This window comes from Pteropus alecto, unplaced genomic scaffold (assembly GCF_000325575.1).
Source record: "Pteropus alecto unplaced genomic scaffold, ASM32557v1 scaffold338, whole genome shotgun sequence".
In the NCBI taxonomy this organism is placed as follows: Eukaryota; Metazoa; Chordata; class Mammalia; order Chiroptera; family Pteropodidae; genus Pteropus; species Pteropus alecto.
In genome coordinates, this window is record NW_006441995.1 from 389,891 (window position 1) to 409,195 (window position 19,305).

The window sequence follows — 19,305 nt, forward strand, 5'->3', positions numbered from 1 at the left end:
GAGAGGGAGTAATTTATTCAATATCTTTGTTAACTTCCAAACATTTCAAAAGTATCATGCATAATTTGATTATACATGTAAAGGTATCATTTAAAGATATAGATCTCAAAGTTCCAGGAGCAGAAGGAGAATTAAGGGGGAAATTACTTTCTCTTTCCCCTAATTTTCCCTAAATTTTCAGGGAAAATTTTTGGAAAAAAGTCTCTGCTCATTTTGCAGTCTTCTCTTGCCAGCAAATAATAAGTCTGTACGTATCATGCATAATTTGATTATACATGTAAAGGTATCATTTAAAGATATAGATCTCAAAGTTCCAGGAGCAGAAGGAGAATTAAGGGGGAAATTACTTTCTCTTTCCCCTAATTTTCCCTAAATTTTCAGGGAAAATTTTTGGAAAAAAGTCTCTGCTCATTTTGCAGTCTTCTCTTGCCAGCAAATAATAAGTCTGTACAATGCAGTTACCAAGGCGACATCAAGATCATGTAGACGGAAAGTGTGGTGTACAGGCAGGGAGGTGATGTAAATGGATTAACAATGTGAACAAGAGGAGTTTTTTTTAATTGGAAAAAAAATAAATTTATACTACTCTTTATAAGTGGTTATGCTAGCCATTCTAGCATCTGTTATTACAAAGGAACCCCATTATAATAAGGCTTTTATTTTTTTATATTGCCTTGTTCATGGATACATGATTTGTCTCCTAGTTATGCCCCTATCTTTGTAACTCTGTACTGAGCCATGTCAAAATTGGTTCCACTGCATTTAAGTTAGACAAAGAAATTTTTCATTTGCTAAAGCCAGGAAAATTTTTTCTGTGAGTTCCGCTTGAAGCCCTGGATTCAGCCAGACTCTGCCAGACTAGGACTGAAAAGATAGGCACACTCCTTTCTCTTAAAGCAGCACAAATATTTGCCGCTTAAATAAATTTACTCTTGTCAAACAGGCATGATCACCCGCCAAATGCTTGTTCATTTTTCTAGGATTATTGCTTCAGTTTCAAAAAAGACTTAATTTTTCTTTTTTTTCTTTTTGTTTGTTTTCCCTTCAGGTACAATCCTCGGATTTGCCCTCCGACCATACAAAATGACCTATCGGGAAGTCAAGTACTTCTCCTTCCCTGGGGAGCTTCTGATGAGGATGTTACAGATGCTGGTGTTACCGCTTATCATCTCCAGTCTTGTCACAGGTACCTTAGGCAGTTTTGTTAAAAGTGTGCTTATTACAAAAGATCGCTTAGAAAAATAAATGCTTTAGGTTTCTGCTGGATGCATGCTCTGTTCTAGACCAAAAAAAAAAAAAAAAACCCCTTCAAAATGATGGAAAGGAGGCTTTAGTAATGCATGAATGATTATAACTCGTATTTACCAATCACAAGAGGAAATGGATTTAAACAACCACGTAATTTAGTCTGCCTCACTTCGAAAGAGGCGCCCTGCTAAACACTACACAACCAGCCTTCTCTGACCACAGCGATACAGTTGACAACAGCGTACAACAGGTCTGTTTTCTCACCCTCTTATCCCACCCAGATAACATCTGGTTGGACAGCCTATTAGCTATTGATGCAAGAATGCTTGTTCTCAGAGCCACCAGGACTTGAGCGGGAGCCTTCTTGGAAGCCTCATCAAGAGGTAATGCCCACAACACACTCACCAACTCTGATGCCACCAACACTTTATCTTTTCCTGGTGAACCCGCATGATTTCATTCCTTCTCCAGTTGTCCCCCACCCCCATTACCTTTCACAATGGTGGGAGAATGGGGAGGGGGTGGGAGATTTCCCCATCCAGATATTTTGTCAGTTGACACTTGGCTTTTCAACAAATGGAAGCTTTGCAGGATAGGATTCTATTTTCTATGCCAGCGAGATAACAATTTACTCCTGCGTGGGAAATGGTTAGAGTCATTTGTATGTGCGATTGGTGAATACAAACGGAGACAAGAAGTTGCATAAAACTGTTTCTGTACATTCCTTCCTGCCCACTCTTCTCTTTCCCCACAGCACATCTCTGACTTGGAGAAGCAATGTCCATAGACACTGCCCCAGCAGGATGGTTTCTGGGTTTATAGCTAAAGCCCAGAACTCAGGTATTACTGACCCTGTTCTCTTTTCCACCCTTGGCTCACTGTCTCCCCTTAGGCAATTCACTCCACCTATGTGAGCCGGCTCTGAACATCTTTTCCTCTTTTATTTTGTTCTCAAGGATATTTATAATCTCCTTTCAAGGCCTCTGTGTAATAAGAACTTCATCGTACAACTCAAAAGTCATGGGGCAAGATTCTAAGTCCTACATGCCTTAGGGCACTGGCTATTACTTGGACAGAAATTATGTCAGATTTTTCCTCAATGCTTGGCAGATCTCTGCTGGCGTCCACTTGTCCAGGTCTTTAAACAAGTGATTGCATGTACAGGAAGTGCCCCGTTGGAGGAAGAAAAGCCCATAAAACAATCATGCAGACAGGATGATTCGGGGCACTTGTTTTTGAAACTGGCCTGGCTCCTTGCTGACCAGGGATAATCATTTTAACCTCAATTCTTATCACAGAAGCTAGATCAATGCTGATGTGAGGGCTCAACCTCATTTTATTATCCATGTGCTATCATTTTTCTGGGAAACGAGTTCTTTGCAGTGAGCATGTAGAGGCCAGAACTCATATCTACCATTTTATTTAGTGGAGCAGGGAGTCCCTCTTCACCGTTCCTACTGGCTGGCGTCTGAATTGAGTACCTGCAGTTTTCCTGGATGCAGAGGGGTCCTGGATTTCTTTATACTATCTCTTCAAGTGTTTAGAGGTTTCTGCTTTCTGGTAATTATGTTAAAAACCCACCATGTTACCCTTTATAAGTGGAAAGCCCTTGTTAGGTACAATTTGAGAAAATATTACTAGTAACTTTAGTTGTAACCTTAGCTGACAGTTACCTTGAAGTGGAATTTCCTGGTATTTTCTAATACTTAATACATCAACTTTATTGAAGAAATAAGAGCTTTTATTGAGTAATTTTTCAGGGAAAGAAAAAAACTATGACACAGTCCTTTTTTGCATGGTTAAAAGGAAATTCATAGGTAAATCTTGGAGAAATCATCAACATTTATAATATCATTAAAGAGAAAAGAGTTATAAGCTGTAAGCAACCAATATAAATGGAACTTTTAAAATGTAACCTAATTGCAAGTGTGAATGCTGTTACTCGGGACCTTTAAGAGAGTGTCAGCTCTTTTTCAGGATTGTGTTAAGACAAGGGACATAATTATTTGTTTGCCAAAGATCTTTTTAAGGTGTTAATCTCAAACAAGTAATTCCCAAGCTACACAGCAATTTAAATACTTATAATTAATTGGAATGAATGATTGATTCAATAAGAATTTCCATCAGCATTTTATTACAATGATTCTAAACCAAAGTGGGGTAGGACCCAGTGAGAATGAGAAGTACAGGATATTCCTCCAAGTACACACACCCCTGTGTGTATTGGGAGATGTTACTGGAGAACATGTTGCCTAGGGAGGGAACTAAGTCAGGCTTCACTATTGTAGAATAGAAAAGCAAACTCAAATGCCTCCAGTAGCCAAGCAGGTGACCTATATATATGAAACTGCCATTTCAGGCTACTGTTTGTTTTCCTACTTTGATACAATCATGGGTACAGAGAAATACTTCTCTTCAACAGATAAAATACCATGGCCAAGTGTGAAGATAAGTGCAAAGTGACTCAGCTACAGAAGAGTGTAGACAAATGGAGGCAAGGAGGCTATTGTGACCTGAAAAGTATCAGCTCCAGCCAATTGTTTCCATGTGTCACCAAGGCCCAAATCTTCTAATTTTTCAAGAGAATTCATAAAAATCTAAAAAGTTTTAAGAGCCTCGAGATTTTTATATGTTTGTTCAGTTAACAGAACATAACAGTGCAAGCCAAACAAAGCACATTTGCAGGCCCAATGCAACCCTTGGGCTACCAATATTGGAACTCAAGTTTGAGCGTCAGTGCTATAAATGATAAGAAATGCACTGATCAACTTGTGTACCCATCGGACTAGCACTAGGTTTCATGTGTTACCTTATTCCACTGTTGACAGTTCCATGCCAAAGCTTATTCAACATGGAATCAGCTCCTAAATATCATGTTTGTTACACACTAAACAAATAGCTATTAGAAAACCCTCCTCTCCATTTTCTGGGTATCACCACATTGTGTCATAGCTGTGCTGGTCTTTTCTGCACCCAACAGGAGCACCAGAATAAGAACTTAGAGGCCACGCTCCCATAGAAAGTATTTCCCAGTGGGAAAATGCTGACAGACTTAGTGCTCTAAAGTTCAAAAGTCCCAGGGTCTGTGCAGACAGAAATTGAAATGCATAAAACCCTTATTGCTTTTCTTGGATTAGGCATTTTCTTTTAAAAGATCCTATAAATTTAATTGTCCTAAAGTCACATTGAAATCTAAGTTGGTCGTACTTGAAACAGCAGTGTTTCTGAGTTGCACCTAAAAAGCCGCTGCAAACCTTGTTCTCTTTTTCCTTAACTTTAAATTCCAATCTTTATAAACATCCTTGGTGTGTCTTAGTATTCTAGATGTTGCCAACGAGATGCTGAGAGAAAGCCTAATGGCTAGATTTGTACTCAAGTATTGTTTTTTTTTTTTGAACAAGAAGAATATGTCTGTGCCAACACACCAGAAAATAAAATAAGGGTTTGGCACCAATTTCTGTTGATTTGGTCAGGACAGACAGCCAAACTAGATATTTCTTACCAAAAAATATAAGTTGGTTTGGCTGGTTTAGCCTGATTAAATTTACTAGATAATAATTAAACTCCATTTCAGGTTGTGCTATGTAGACATAATTATCATTTCCTTTCTACTTCTGAATCTTTTCAAAAACTAGTGCTTTCTTCTTTTCTCATCTAAGTATTCACTCCTTATTTTCTCATTCTAAGTATTCACTCCTCCTCAAAAACTAGTGCTTTCTTCTTTTCTCATTCTAAGTAATCACTTACCTAAAAAGAAATCTTTCCTGTCTCCGATTTTCTGGAAGGGAGGATGCAGGGGAATCACTTTTGACAAACAATCACTGTGGGGTTGGGCAAATTATAAGTAAAAGGTTGGTGAGGGAGTATCTACTGCAACAGTAAAAGTACCAGCAATGTCTGGGACCTATGGTAGGGCATACTGGAGGAAGGATTAAAAAATACACGATATTTATCTTTTAACATTCATTCATTTATTCATATTTTAACAGCTATTTTTTGAGCTCTTGCTATCTCAGATACTGAGCTAGGCCCAGAGGATACATGAATGAATACAAATATAATCCCCAAGAAGACGTATGTTGGGCTCAGAGGGGGAGTCTTCTTTCCATTTTTTAAATCATACAATATATGTAAGCAAATTCCAATTTCAACTATAAGGAAGCAAGTATGGTCCTGTGTACTCCCAGCAAGAAAGAGACGATTTGATTGATTTTAAGAACATGATCCCAAATTTGATTTGTTCGAGCCACAGCATCACCATCATTTACTGCAAATGTTCTTTAAATCAACATACTTTCCTTCCAATACCTCAAATCAAATAGATACTTATCTTGTGAAGGAGATAATAAATCACAACGTAATAAAAGTCTAGATTAATACTATTGCCTGCCACATTCATTTAAAAAGAGGGAGGGATGTAAATGTTAAAGAGATGTTAAGTACACATGAGCACCGAGCACCTAAGTAAGACTTTGTCTTACCTGTAATCACTACATGATTTAAAATTAAGGAGAGGTTTCTGTACCAAAAGAATAAATAAATACTACTGTATTTACTCTGATTTGGGAAACACTGATCTAGTCCAATCATCCCTTTAATATCCCTTTCAAATCATTGTCCAGCTTCTGCCTAAACATCTCTAAGGACAGATCTTTAGAACCCATTTGTTCTTGGAAAACTTTAACAGTTCCTTTTTTGCATCTAGAATGAAGCATGCACGCACGCGCACACACACACACACACACACACACACACACACACACACATCAAACAAACAAAATACCTGCCTGCCTGTAATCCCTCCTTCATAAGACAAGCTCCATGATATGTGTCATATATTCCTTAGGCAGCTTCCTCCCAAATTTATAGACCAATGAATTCAATGGAATGTGGGACTTAATTATAGGTCAAGCCACCAAGCTTCAATCACCAGCAAGGGGCTCTCTTATCTGAGGAAATAAAAGTAGAGACAATAAATATACCTCAAAGTATGACCCTTGGCTTTGGAGAAATGACAGTTGCAATAAGAGTGATCTCAAATTTTGTCATTTTATTTAATGGAAGAGGGCGAAAAATGCACTAGACAATTCTTAATCCTTGGACATGTCAAGGGTTTGTTAAGGACTTGCAAAAATGAGAGAAATCACTTAAGAAAAATTTAATATTTTTAACTATTTATTGTCATTTCTCTGGGGTATAGCTGAGGCCTATTTGAAACACTACAAACACTTATGTACAAGAAAAAGGACTGTAGATTTATCCTGTTTCCCTGACGTATACTTTTTATTGAAGAAAAAAATATCTATCTTAGGTGGGGAGGAGTTTCTTTGGGCCTCCCTTTCATTCTCTGTAAAATGAAGGTGATGATGGTACCTATGTCATGGCATTTTGTGGATTTATACCTGATACAGTATCTGCTCAATTAGTGGTAGCTACTGGCAATGAGTAGTGGCAGTAAGACTTGTCCTGGTAGTCCACATTGTGTAAATGATCATTCTAGAGCAAGAAAAGAGAGCTCAGTTCAGGGACAGGTAACGTGCTCAGTCGAGCTCCAGATTCCATGTGTCTCATTTGTCTGCGATCCTTGCAGCAATCACTTTTCTATTTAAGGGTAAATTAGAGAAACCATGAAGTTAATCAAGTAACAACATAGGAGCCAGAGAGAATTCCTTCCTCTCAACTGAAGGGGATTGGTTTCTGCCCTGCAGCATGAGATGTGATTACCTTATGACAGCTGCATAATTCTAAATATTATCATTTGTTATACAACTCCCTAGTCTTTCCTGAGAAACTCCAGGCCCAGTGTGTGGCACCCTGGAATCCATTCAGCAGCAAATTCCACACTCTGCTTACATGCTGTGAGCAGATCTTTCCAGCTAACCAAAACTTTAGACAAACTGAGTCTCTGTCTCAACATGTGGACACCCATCATTGTAGCCTGGAAATCAGCCAGAAAGAAGTTTTAACCCAGCTCATTTGAAGCCAACAGGATGGTTTCACTTTATTTTCTTTCTAGGGCTGTTCAGAAACATTGGAAGCAAGGCCAAGTACTGTCCATCCAGGGAGAGAGGTTGTAGGATGTAATGGGAGACCCATCTAAGGGGTAATGGCTTTTTGCATTATATGCAAAAGATATCTTGGTGATTAAATGCATTTCTTACTTATTTATACTTATTTTTTTAGTAGATTTGGACTTTGGTAAGATGTGCACAAAGTCTTTTAAGTCTAGCTGTCCCATACTTCCATGTTCTTGTCAAGATGGTGGAGTTGGTAAATGCTGTGACCATGACCTCCTCCCATAACCGCATCAAAATATACAACTAAATTATAGAAAAATCAACCTGAAGAACCATCTGAAGACTAGCTGAACAGAAGTCCTATAACTAAGGATATAAAGAAGAAAATGCATAGAGACTGATAGGAGGGGTAGAGACTCAAACATACTGATCCCACACCCACATGTAGCAGTCAAGAATTGGGAGGGATACCTCAGACACAGAGATCCCCTCTGAGGAGTGAGGGGTCTCAGTCTCACACTGGGCTTTCCTGCCCAGAGCACCAATGCCAGGAAGAGAAGCCTCCACAACATCTGGCTATGAAAATGAGCAGGGAGTCCAGTTCATCCAGGTGAGACAGAAGACTACTGGAAAGCCAGGCATCCTCTTAAAGGGCCCAAGCACAGACTCACTCACTTGCAAGCACTCACCCTGGGCACTGGCAGACAGACAGCAGCTCGGCAGGCACCAGAGACATACAGTGAGAAATTGAGTTTTGTGACTTCAGGACAACAGCTAAAGGGACAGCTGCCATTGTCTCTATATTGGACCCTCCTCTCAAATAGCTAAAGCTGAATTTGCATTAGCCTGGTGAAATCCACTTGCTCCACCCTGATGATCCCTGAGACTGTGCCCCACCCAACTTATGCCCCACTGGAGCCTCTTTCAAGGGCAGGCAACTGGCCTTGGCCCACACTGCAGTCTTCCTTAAAAAATTCCTAAAGCACTGCAGGCCCCAGGCAGACGACAGATGGCCTAAATGTGCCCTGTGCCTTTTGCTGAGTGGCCATAGGCTCAGCACTGGTGCCAAATCTAAATCTATATTAATCTGGTGAATACCACTTGCCTCACCATGGTGGCTCCCTAAGATGCTGCCTCACCCAACTCATGTATCACTAGGGGCTCTTTTAGTGACCGAGCCTTACAGGCAGTTGGCAGGCAGTGACAAGCCTGGTATTGGTGGCAGCTGGCACTGGTTCACAGTATGTACTCTCCCATGCACCTCCAGGTCCAACATAGGCAGCTACCAACTGCAGATTGCTTTGTAGCTTCTACCAGGTAGCCTGCCAGCCAGTCACAAGCAGCAGCTGACCTTGGCTTGCACCAGAGCCCCTTGCAAGAGGTCCCAGAATTAACACATCCAGTGGTCACCTTCAGACCACAACAGAGCACTACCTGATTATCTCTACACATGGCACACCCAATGGGTCATCTCAACAGGCACCAGACCCCACTAAGGCAAATCCTATTTCATGAGGTCAGCTCCTGCACAGCAGCTTGTATGCTGTGGTTACAGCCAATCCTCACAGCAGTCAGCCTGAGGATCAACCACTGATGTACCAACAGCAGTCAAGGCTCAACTACAACAGGAGAGCACACACAATGCACACAAGGGACACTTCTGGGAAACCCAGCTCAGGTGATCAGGGAGATTGCACCACTGGGCCCCGCAGGACACCTACTACATAAGACTACCCTGCCAAGACTGGGAGACATAGCAGATCCACCTGATATATAGCAACAAATACAGAAAGGCAGCCAAAATGAGGAGACAAAGAAACATGTCACAAATAAAAGAACAGGAGAAAACTCCAGAAAAAGAACTAAACGAAATGGAGGCAAGCAATCTACTAGATACAGTGTTCAAAACATTGGTTATAAGGCTACTCAAGGAACTTAGTGAGAATTTCAACGAAGAGATAGTATAATAAGAGTGTAAAAACCATGGTAAAGAACCAATCAGAAATGAAGAATACAATAACTGAAGTGAAGAATACACTAGAAGAAATCAACAGCAGATTGGATAAAGCAGAGGATTAAATCAGTGATTTGGAAGATAAGGTAGCAGAAAACACCAATCAAACAGCAACAAGACAAAAAGAATTTTTAAAAATGAGAGTTTAAGAGACCTCTGGGACAATGTCAAGTGTAACAACATTCACATCATAGGGTGGGGTACCAGAAGGAGAAGAGAAAGAATAAGAGATCGAGAATCTATGAAGACATAATGACTGAAAACTTCCCTAACCTGGTGAGGGAAACAGACATACAAGTCCAGAAAGCACATAGAGTCTCAAACAAGATGAATCCAAAGAGGCCCACACCAAGACACATTATAATTAAAACTGCAAAAGTTAAAGACAAAGAGGAAATCTTAAAAGCAGCAGGAGTCATAGGAGAGGACTTTAACACCCCATTGACATCAATGGATAGATCTTCCAGGCAGAGAATCAACAAGGAAACAGCAGTCTTAAATGACATATTAGACCGGATGGATTTAATTGACATTTTTAGAGCATTTCACCCCAAAGCAGCAGAAAATATATTCTTTTCAAGTTCACATGGAGCATTTTCCAGGATAAAACATGTGGTAGGCCACAAAATAAGTCTCAATAAATTTAAAAAGATTGAAATTATATCAAACATATTCTCCAACCACAATGGTATAAAACTAGAAATCAATTGCAAGAAAAAAAACTGAAAAACACACAAACATATGGAGGCTAATAACATGCTACTAAACAATAAATGGGTTAACAATGAGATCCAGGAAGAAAGCCAAAGATATCTTGAGACAAATGAAAACACAATGACCCCAAATCTATGGGACACAACAAAAACAGCCCTAAGAGGGACATTTATAGCAATACAGGCCTATCTCAAGAAACAAGAAAAATTTTAAATAAACAATCTAGCTTTACACTTAAAGGAACTAGAAAAAGAACAACAAACAAAGCCCAGAGTAAAAAGAAGGAAATAATAAAGATCAGAGCAGAAATAAACACGAGTCTAAGAAAACAATACAAAAGATCAATGAAACCAAAAGCTAGTTCTTTGAAAAGATAAACAAAATTGACAAACCTTTAACCAGACTCATCAAGAGAAAAAGAGAGAAGACTCAAATAAATAAAATCAGAAATGGAAGAGGAAAAGTGACAACTGATACCACAAAAATATCAAGGATTATAAAAAAATACTATGAACAATTATTTGCCAAAATATTGGACAATCTGGAATTTCTAAATTCCTAAAAAAATACAACCTCTCAAGACTGAGTCAAGAAGAAACAGAAAATCCAAACTAACCAATCACTACTATCAAAACTGAATCAATGACCAAAAAACTCCCAAAAAACAAGTCTTTGACCAGATGGCTTCGCGGGTGAATTTTACTAAACATTCAAAGAATTAACACCTAGCCTTCTAAACTATTCCAAAAAATGCAAGAGGAGGGAAGGCTCCCTAGCTCATTTTACGAGTTCACCATAATCCTATTTCAAAAACAGACAAAGACATTGCAAAAGAAGAAAATTATAGGCCAATATTCCTGATGAACATAATGCAAAAACCCTTAAAAAATATTAGCAAACCCAATTCAGCAATACATAAAAAAGATCATACACCATGATCAAGTGGGATTTATTCCTGGGATGCAAAGTTGGTTCAATATCTACAAATCAATTGATGTGATCACATAAAGAAAATAAAGTATAAAAATCATATGAGCATATCAATAGATGCAGAAAAAGCATTTGACAAAATCCAGCATCCATTTTTGATAAAAACTCTCAGCAAACTGGGAATAGAGGGAATACTTCAACATAATAAAGGCCGTATATGACAAAACCACAGTTAACATACTCAGTAAGGAAAAACTAAAAGAATTTTCCTTAAGGTCAGGAACAAGAAAAGGATGTTTACGTTCACCACTTTTATTCAGCATAGTATTGGAAGTTCTAGCCACAGCAATCAAAAACAGAAAAAGAAATAAAAGGCATCCAAATTGGAAAGAAAGATGTAAAACTGTCATTGTTTGAAGATCACATGATTATATAGAGAACTCTAAAGTTTCCACTAAAAAAAAAAAAAAAAACTATTAGAACTTACAAACGAATTCAGTAAAGTAGCAGGATACAAAATTAATATATAGAAATTGGTTGCATTTTTATACACCAATAACTAACTCTCAGAAAAAGAAATTAAGAAAACAATTTCATTTACAATTACATAAAAAAAAATACCTAGTAATAATTTAATCAAGGAGATAAAAGACCTGTACTCAGAAAATTATAAGACATTGAAGAAAGAAATTGAAGAAGACACAAATAAATGGAAGCACCTATCATATTCATGGATAGGAAGAATTGGCATTATTAAAATGTCCATACTACCCTAAGCAATCTATAGATTCAATGCAATTCCTATCAAAATACCAATGGCATTTTTCACAGAACTAAAACAAATAATCTTAAAAATTTATATGGAACCATGAAAGACCCTGAATAGCCAAAAAAAAAAAAACTTTGAGAAAGAAGAACGAAGTTGGAGGTATCATGCTACCTGATATCAAACTATACTACAAGACTATAGTAATCAAAACCAATGATCCTGGCATAAAAATAGACACATAAATCAATAGAACGGAATAGAGAGTCTAGAAATAAAACCACACCTACATGATCAATTAATCTATGACAAAGGAGGTAAGCATATATAATGTAGCAAAGACGTCTATTCAATAAATGGTGTTGGGAAAACTGGAGAGATATATGCAAAAAAAAATAAAACCAGACCACCTTCTTATACCATATACAAGAATAAACTCAAAATGGATTAAACTTAAATGTAAGACCCGAAACCATAAAAATCCTAGAAGAAAACATAAGCAGTAAATCTCTGACATTGTTCTTAGTTATATTTTTTCTGATAGGGAAACAAGAAACAATAAACAAATGGGACTACACCAAACTAACTAAAAAGTTTTTGCACAGCAAAGGAAACTATCGACGAAATGAAAAGACAACTTACTGAATGAGAAGACACTTGCCAATAAGTCCAATAAGGGATTAATATCCAAAATGTAAAAAAAAACATACAACTTAACATCAAAAAACAATCCAATTAAAAATGGGCAGAGGACCTGAATAGACATTTCTCCAAAGAGGACATACAGATGCCCAATAGACATAAAAAGATGCTCGATGTCACTAATGAGCAGAGAAATGCAAATTAAAACCGCAATGAAATATCACCGCACACTTGCCAGAATGGCAATCATCAATAAGTCAACAAACAGCAAGTGCTGGTGCAGACATGGAAAAAAGCTGATTCCAAATTGGTGCAATCACTGTGGAAAACAATATGGAGATTTCTTTAGAAATTGAAAATAGGACTACCTTATGACCCAGCAATTCTACTTCTGGGTATTTATCTGAAAAAATCCAAAATATTAATTCGAAAAGATATATGCCCCCTATGTTCATTGCAGCATAACAATAGCCAAGATATGAAAGCAAGCTAAGTACCCATCACTAGACAATTGGATAAAGAAGAGGTGGTACGTATGTACAATGAAATACTTCTCAGCCATAAAAAAGAATAAAATCTTACCATTTGCAACAATGTGGGTGGACTTAGAGGGCGTTATGCTAAGTGAAGTTAGTCAGACAAAGACAAATACCATATAATTTAACTTACATGTGGAATCTAAAGAACAAAAACAAACATAAATACAGAAATAGACTTATAGATACAGAGAACAAATTGATGATTGCCAGATGGTAGGAGGATCGGGGGGCTGGATGAAAATGGTGAAGGGATTAAGTACAAATTGGTAGTTACAAAATAGTCACAGGGATATAAAGTACAGCATAGGGAATGTAGTCAATAATATTGTAATAATATGTATAATGCCAGATGGGTACTAGACTTATCCGGGGGACCATTTTGTAAATTATATAAATGTCTAACCACTAAGCTGCATACCCAAAATTAATATAAGACAATATCAAATGTCAACTGTAACTGAAAAAAATTTTTAAAAGAAATTTATACGTCCAAAAAATAAAAAAATAATGAGTTTTTAAAAGTCTAGCTGTCTCAGAAAATGTCTACTTTGCCATTGCAGACAATTTCATTCGATAAGCATTTGTTGAGGTTTTTTATGGACTGGCTTCTTTTCTGGGGCCTGAGGATACCAAAATGAAGAAGACAAGGTCCCTGACCTCAAGGAGTTCAAAGTGTGGTTAAGAGATAGATTCGTGATCTAGAGAGCACAGGGTAATGGTGACTCAGGCAGGATGAGCCTAGTGGGGGAACAAAGTAAGGAACAGGCAATGCCACCCTTCCTCTTCCTGACTCTCCAGTTTTCAGGCTCTCTAGTCAGGAAACAACTCTATTAGCAGGCAAAGGAGTCTATTTGTTTGGCTGGTCTTTGTTTTTGTTTTTGTTTTTGTTTTTTGGTCCTGCCTTGTTTTCCTCACACCTGACTCTTTTACCATTGAATGCAATAAGAGCCAGATGTGGGACTCTGAGAGGTTCCCAGCAAAAGTCATTGCTGAGAATGCAGCCTCACAGATGGTGAGTCAGAGGGAAGACATGCCTGACAGGATTTCAACCACAGAAACTTTCCCTTTCAGAGGGGAGCCGGGAGACCTGAGGCTCTCTGAGCCGGAAGGCATATAGAGGTAAAACTATAACCAGGAACTCAGGGCGGGAACACCTCTCCAGCACCCCTGGAAGATGGCCATCAACTGCCACCTGAACATTCCATTTGCAGATGATCCAGACTATTGAGCTGAAGTCTGCCTCCTTTAAGGTCCACCCATGGTCCTAACTGCATCATGTGGAGCAATAGAGAAGGATGGTTTGTCAGATGGTCTCAGTAGGGCACTGAGCTCAGTCTAGGTGTCCCAATTCTTCTCATATGCCCAGTTCTTCTAGTCACTTCTACCCTGGTTGCTCTCTCCTGCACCCTTTTGTGTTCCCAGAATTGAATCCAGTGTCCTAGATGTCACATACCTGACTAGAGACAGTGACCTTGACCCAACCCTCTGCTAATACCAGAGGGTTGTATAAGCTGCAGCAAATCATTGGCTCAGAGGAGTTCAGCCTGTGGTCACCTAATCCCTCCGAACTGAATGTTTATGGGGAAAAAATTTTTGGTAAAAAAGGAACATTTCTTGAGTTGAAAGATCAGAAACTGTAGGCTTAAGGCTCTGTGTAAGACGGAACTTTCCAAAAGGTTTTGGCCTGCACGAGTTGGGATTTCTTATCTATGAATTACAGCAGCTTCAATTTTACCTGTGGTTTTGATCAGTTTGTGTTTGTAAGAAATTTTAGAAAGTTTCCTTAAAATTAAAAACAAAATTTAAAAGTTTCCTTTAAAATTAAATTTTTCTCTAAGAAAAATAAAATTTTTATCAATTTGATCATTCCTTTCAAACCATTGTTGGAATTGAAGTCCGTGGGAAGTGTTGGGAAGAGATGCTTTTCTTCTGTTGATATTATAATGGCTTCTTGGAAAGCGAATTACCTGATGAATTCACTAGAGATTTGTGCTTAAAGGCTACAAGTGGTGGGTGGGACCTGGGTGACAGGGATGCTTCTTCATGAGACACTAACTTGTACACTTCTAATTTCTAGCATTCACATTATGAGAAATTGTACTGTCCCATTCAGATTAATTAAGCTACATGGGATGTACCACCCAGGCTCCACCTCCTACCCATCTCAGAATTCTTCAATTAATTGGTCTGAAATGAGGCTTGGGAATTTTTTTTTTTATAGTTCTCCAGGTGACTTTACTGTGCACCCAGAGATGAGGACCATCACTTTGCAGTTTTTCTAGACTTGTTCTTTGGGATGTCACCACTTAGTTCAGATCCTTAATAGTTCAGATACCCTCTCTTCCAAGAAGTCTTCACTGGCTTTCCCCTGGCCCCTACTAATACATACTCCCAGAGGAATAGCATTATTTATTCCATATGATTTTATTTAAAGTCATTTAAATAAAATGAATGCTGACTATGTGTATAAGTAAAACAACATAGAAATATACAAAGCAAACCACAAAAGTATTCCCACACATACACGGGGACACCAGTCTCTTGACGCTGATTTGACTGGACTTCTGCTAAGAGAACTGCTTACCCTGGGAATTATTGGGAACCTGCATTCCATTATAAAAGACTTCTTTGTGTCCCATAAAGCCAGGTAAAAAGATGGGGTTTCTACCAGCAGAAAGACAGAGAGATAAAGAAATAGAGAGACAGAAAGAGAGAAGTTTCTACAGCCAGACAAGGCTTTTTGTGACAATGCCTTAGATTGTATGTTTCTAGGGGTGAGTACGCTGTCTTTCCTGTGTTCCATGTATACTGGACATTTCATGAGAAGCAGAAAAGGGCTTTGGGGTGGTTGTATCCTCTGTTGGAGGGTTGATCTGCCAAAATGATCCAGCCAGTTTTGAGTCTGCATAGAATCTTGGTTCCCAAGTCTTACGATTCTGCAAATTCTTTTTTTTTTTTTTTCAGACAAGATAAACTTCTTTTTAGCTTCTCCGTGGAGAAGATCTTTGTCATAATCTCAGCTCCCCAGGCTGCAAGCCAGTTTACCCATAATTGCCCTTGCTTTACTAACCTATCAACATCTACACAGAGGTGTAACACTGTTTTCAAATGTTCATTTCCTAGACTTCCTCATATGAGGAAAGGGATTTTGCCAAATTTGTATTTGAAAAAAAAAAAATTGCTTGAGTTTGCATCTGAGTTTTCTTCAGAGGGAAGAAACTTCCCCTAAATTACTAACGGGCTTTCTTTTCACAGGGCATTGGATTAAAGTTGGTTAGAACCTGAGCTCTGTAATTCTGGGGGCAAGTGAACAAGTCAGAAGGAACTGTTGGCTAATCTTTTAAGATGAGTTCTGTAGGAAGAGCAGTATAAATGTAGGTGTCTTAGATCTGGCCCATTAAAATGACATCCATATTACCAGGACTTGTCAATACTGTTGGGAAAAAAATCTCTATCTATATACAATCTTATTTGATCTGCAATATCCTTAAGCCCCCTCCGCAACCTACACTCCCTCCAACTACTCGATTATTTTGCAGCAAATACCAGAAATTTCATTACATTTCTAAAAGCAAAAGAAATATAACAGGTGTACCATTTAAAATGATTTTGACATATTTTATGGTTTTTCAAGGTCCTACTCCAACACACACACGCCCCAAGAGCTGTCAGTCACTTGAAGAAAGTGTTGCCAAGCTCTTTACTTTTGTTCCATTTATGGCGCAAACTTCTCTATCAGTGCTTTATATTAATTAGCAAAACTCCCCTGCAGCAACAGCACGATACATCTTTAGTAGGAAATAATGCAATAAAGTGTTTACGCTATGAAATTTTGAGACAGTTTTTCATCACAGTACAATATGAATGTGTGTATGTATAAGCATAGTTTTGTATGTGTATTCTTTTTTCCAAAGTCCTTCCAACTCTGAAAAGTGCTGTAGTTCAACCATACCTCTACTGTTGGTAACTTTTTTAATTTAAAACTTTTCCAGAATTTTTTTCTGTCCATCAAGGTTTCCCGACTGTATTAATTCTAGTTAAGCTGTAATTTAAATGCATTGTTCGCAAAGGTGTTTGTGTGAAGAGCTGAAGTTTTATTATTTTAAAACTTCCTGAAAGTATATTGTAAAAACTTCCCAAATTATAATATAGTGATACATGCAAAAAAATTCTTAATATCAGCATACCTAACCTACACTCATTAAATATTTAAGAAAAAAAATGAAAACGTTAGTAGTTTCTATACTGGAGTTTTAGAAAGTATATTTAATGACATATCTGAAAACATTCCTTTGATATGGACCCCAAAGATAGTCTTAGAACTAGACGTTAATGTAGTAGTTCTTAAATGTATTTAGGAATAAAACTAAAAATTCATAACACTCTTATAGGTACGTTAAAAATGTTTACACATCGAATTCTAAATGACATAAGAACACATTTAGAATGAGAAAATATGGCTCTTATGCGGTATAAGAGCAGAACTATAAGCACGTTTCCATGAACACTATATGCTATTAAATCTATGCTTGACTGACAATTTCAAATTTTCTAATATCATGTAGGTATAATATTTCATAGTTTTCAAGCCCTTATTCTGCTATTATTCAGATGAGTAAAAGGCAAGAAAGATTTTTTTTTTAATTTATAGTGAAAAACCTTAAAATTGAGAGAATTCAATCTGTTGACTGTAATCTATTAATTTTCTCCCCCTCTGAATTGGACACACTTTTTGATTTTTGCAGAAAACATTTGGGTTGAGCTTGCAGAACATAGATGTTCTATGGGAACATGGGTTGGTCACTATGTGATTTCCCATTAAATAAACATCTGAACACTAACTTCACAACTACCAAGTGAAGGCAAGTGCCTGAAAAGTGTTGTATACATCACATGAAGACAGTTTCCTTATGTGAAAGATGGATATATAGCAATGCATATCAGACTTTCAACTTCTAGAGATATACTCATTGCCAAATGTTGCCATTCACCACTAAGCTTCCTTTGTTCCCTGGAATGATAGAAACCTATTTTACAAGAGAAAGAGAGGTTCTTTGTTTATATATAGTCCCTAAAATTACTTCTTGGTATTGGTAGATGGATTATTCTTATTTTAAGGTTGCACTTATTTTTAACAACTTCATTGAGATATAAATTATATGCATACAATTTATCCATTTTGAGTTATAATTCAGTGGCTTTTAGTATATTTAGAGTTGTACATCCATCACCATAATCAATTTTAGAACATTTTCATTACCCTAAAAAGAAACTCCAGATACCTTAGCTATGACCCCTAATTATTCCATTCCCCCAGCCCTAGGCAAACACCAATCTTTTTTCTTTATCTATAGATCTATCTTCAGAACACTTCATATAAATTGACTTGCACAATATATGGTTTTTTGTGATGGCTTCTTTCACTTAGCAGAATGTTTTCAAGGTTCATCCATGCTGTCAAATGTATTAGTGTTTTGTTCCTTTTTATAGCCAACTGTATCCCATTGTATGGACATACCACAATTTATTTATCCATTCACCAGTTGATGGACATTTGGGTTGTTCACTTTTTTTTTTTTTGACTTGTGAGCAATGCTGCTATGAATATTCATGGACATATGTTTTTATTTCTCTTGGGTATATACTCTGGAGTGGAATTGCTGGATTGTATGGTAACTATGCTTAACTTTTGAAGAACTGCCAGAATGTTTTACAAAGTAGCTACACTATTTACATTCCCACCAGAAGTATATAAGGGTTCTAATTTCTCCACATTCCTGCCAAGACTTGTTTTTATCTTTTTGGTTATAGACATCTTAGTGGGTATGAAGTGGCATCTCATTGTGGTTTTAATTGCATTTCCCTGATAGCTAATGATGTTGAGCATCTTTTCATGTGCTTATTGACCATTTGTATGTCTTCTTCAGAAAATTGTCTATTAAGATCCTTTGCACATTTTTAAATTGGATTGTCTTTTTGTTTCTGTGTGGTAATAGTTCTTTATATGTCAAAATTATACTTCTTAAAAGCTCTGGACACTAGATTGTATACAATGATAGCTGTAAGCTTGTCATAGATTGTAGTTATGGTCATTCTTGAGAAAGATTCTTTTTTATGTTCAGTACCTACAATAAATAAATCTTAAGTTCTCATTACAAAGTATAAGGTAAATGATAAAACAATAGTGAGAATGACTAGTTCTGTAATATCATATTCTTTTGAAATAAACTTCCCCTTCCCTCCCAAAAAGGAAATAGTTGAATGACATTATCTATTACAGCGGCACTTTATTACTAATACATTTTGTTTGTCCTAGGTGTAGGAGGACTTGCTTTTACCTGTAAGATTTGTGTTTTAACTAAAACTTTTGAAGTTATAAGATATGTAGCCTGGGTATTATCATTATGCATTTTACATTCCAAAAATGGTAAAATT

The 19,305-nt window shown here is 37.4% G+C and overlaps 1 protein-coding gene across 2 annotated transcripts in view; it reads left to right on the plus strand.

The window, feature by feature from the left end:
* Nucleotides 1-19,305, plus strand: part of SLC1A3 (solute carrier family 1 member 3) — an 82,355-nt gene that overhangs the window by 19,801 nt on the left and 43,249 nt on the right. The window contains exon 3 of one of the 2 annotated variants that reach the window (XM_006919487.3): nt 1,049-1,186. In XM_006919487.3, the coding sequence (XP_006919549.1) occupies nt 1,049-1,186 (138 nt within the window). Of the gene's footprint in view, nt 1-1,048; nt 1,187-1,529; nt 1,632-19,305 lie in introns of those variants that run through there. The other variant, XM_025052156.1, reaches the window with a different exon arrangement.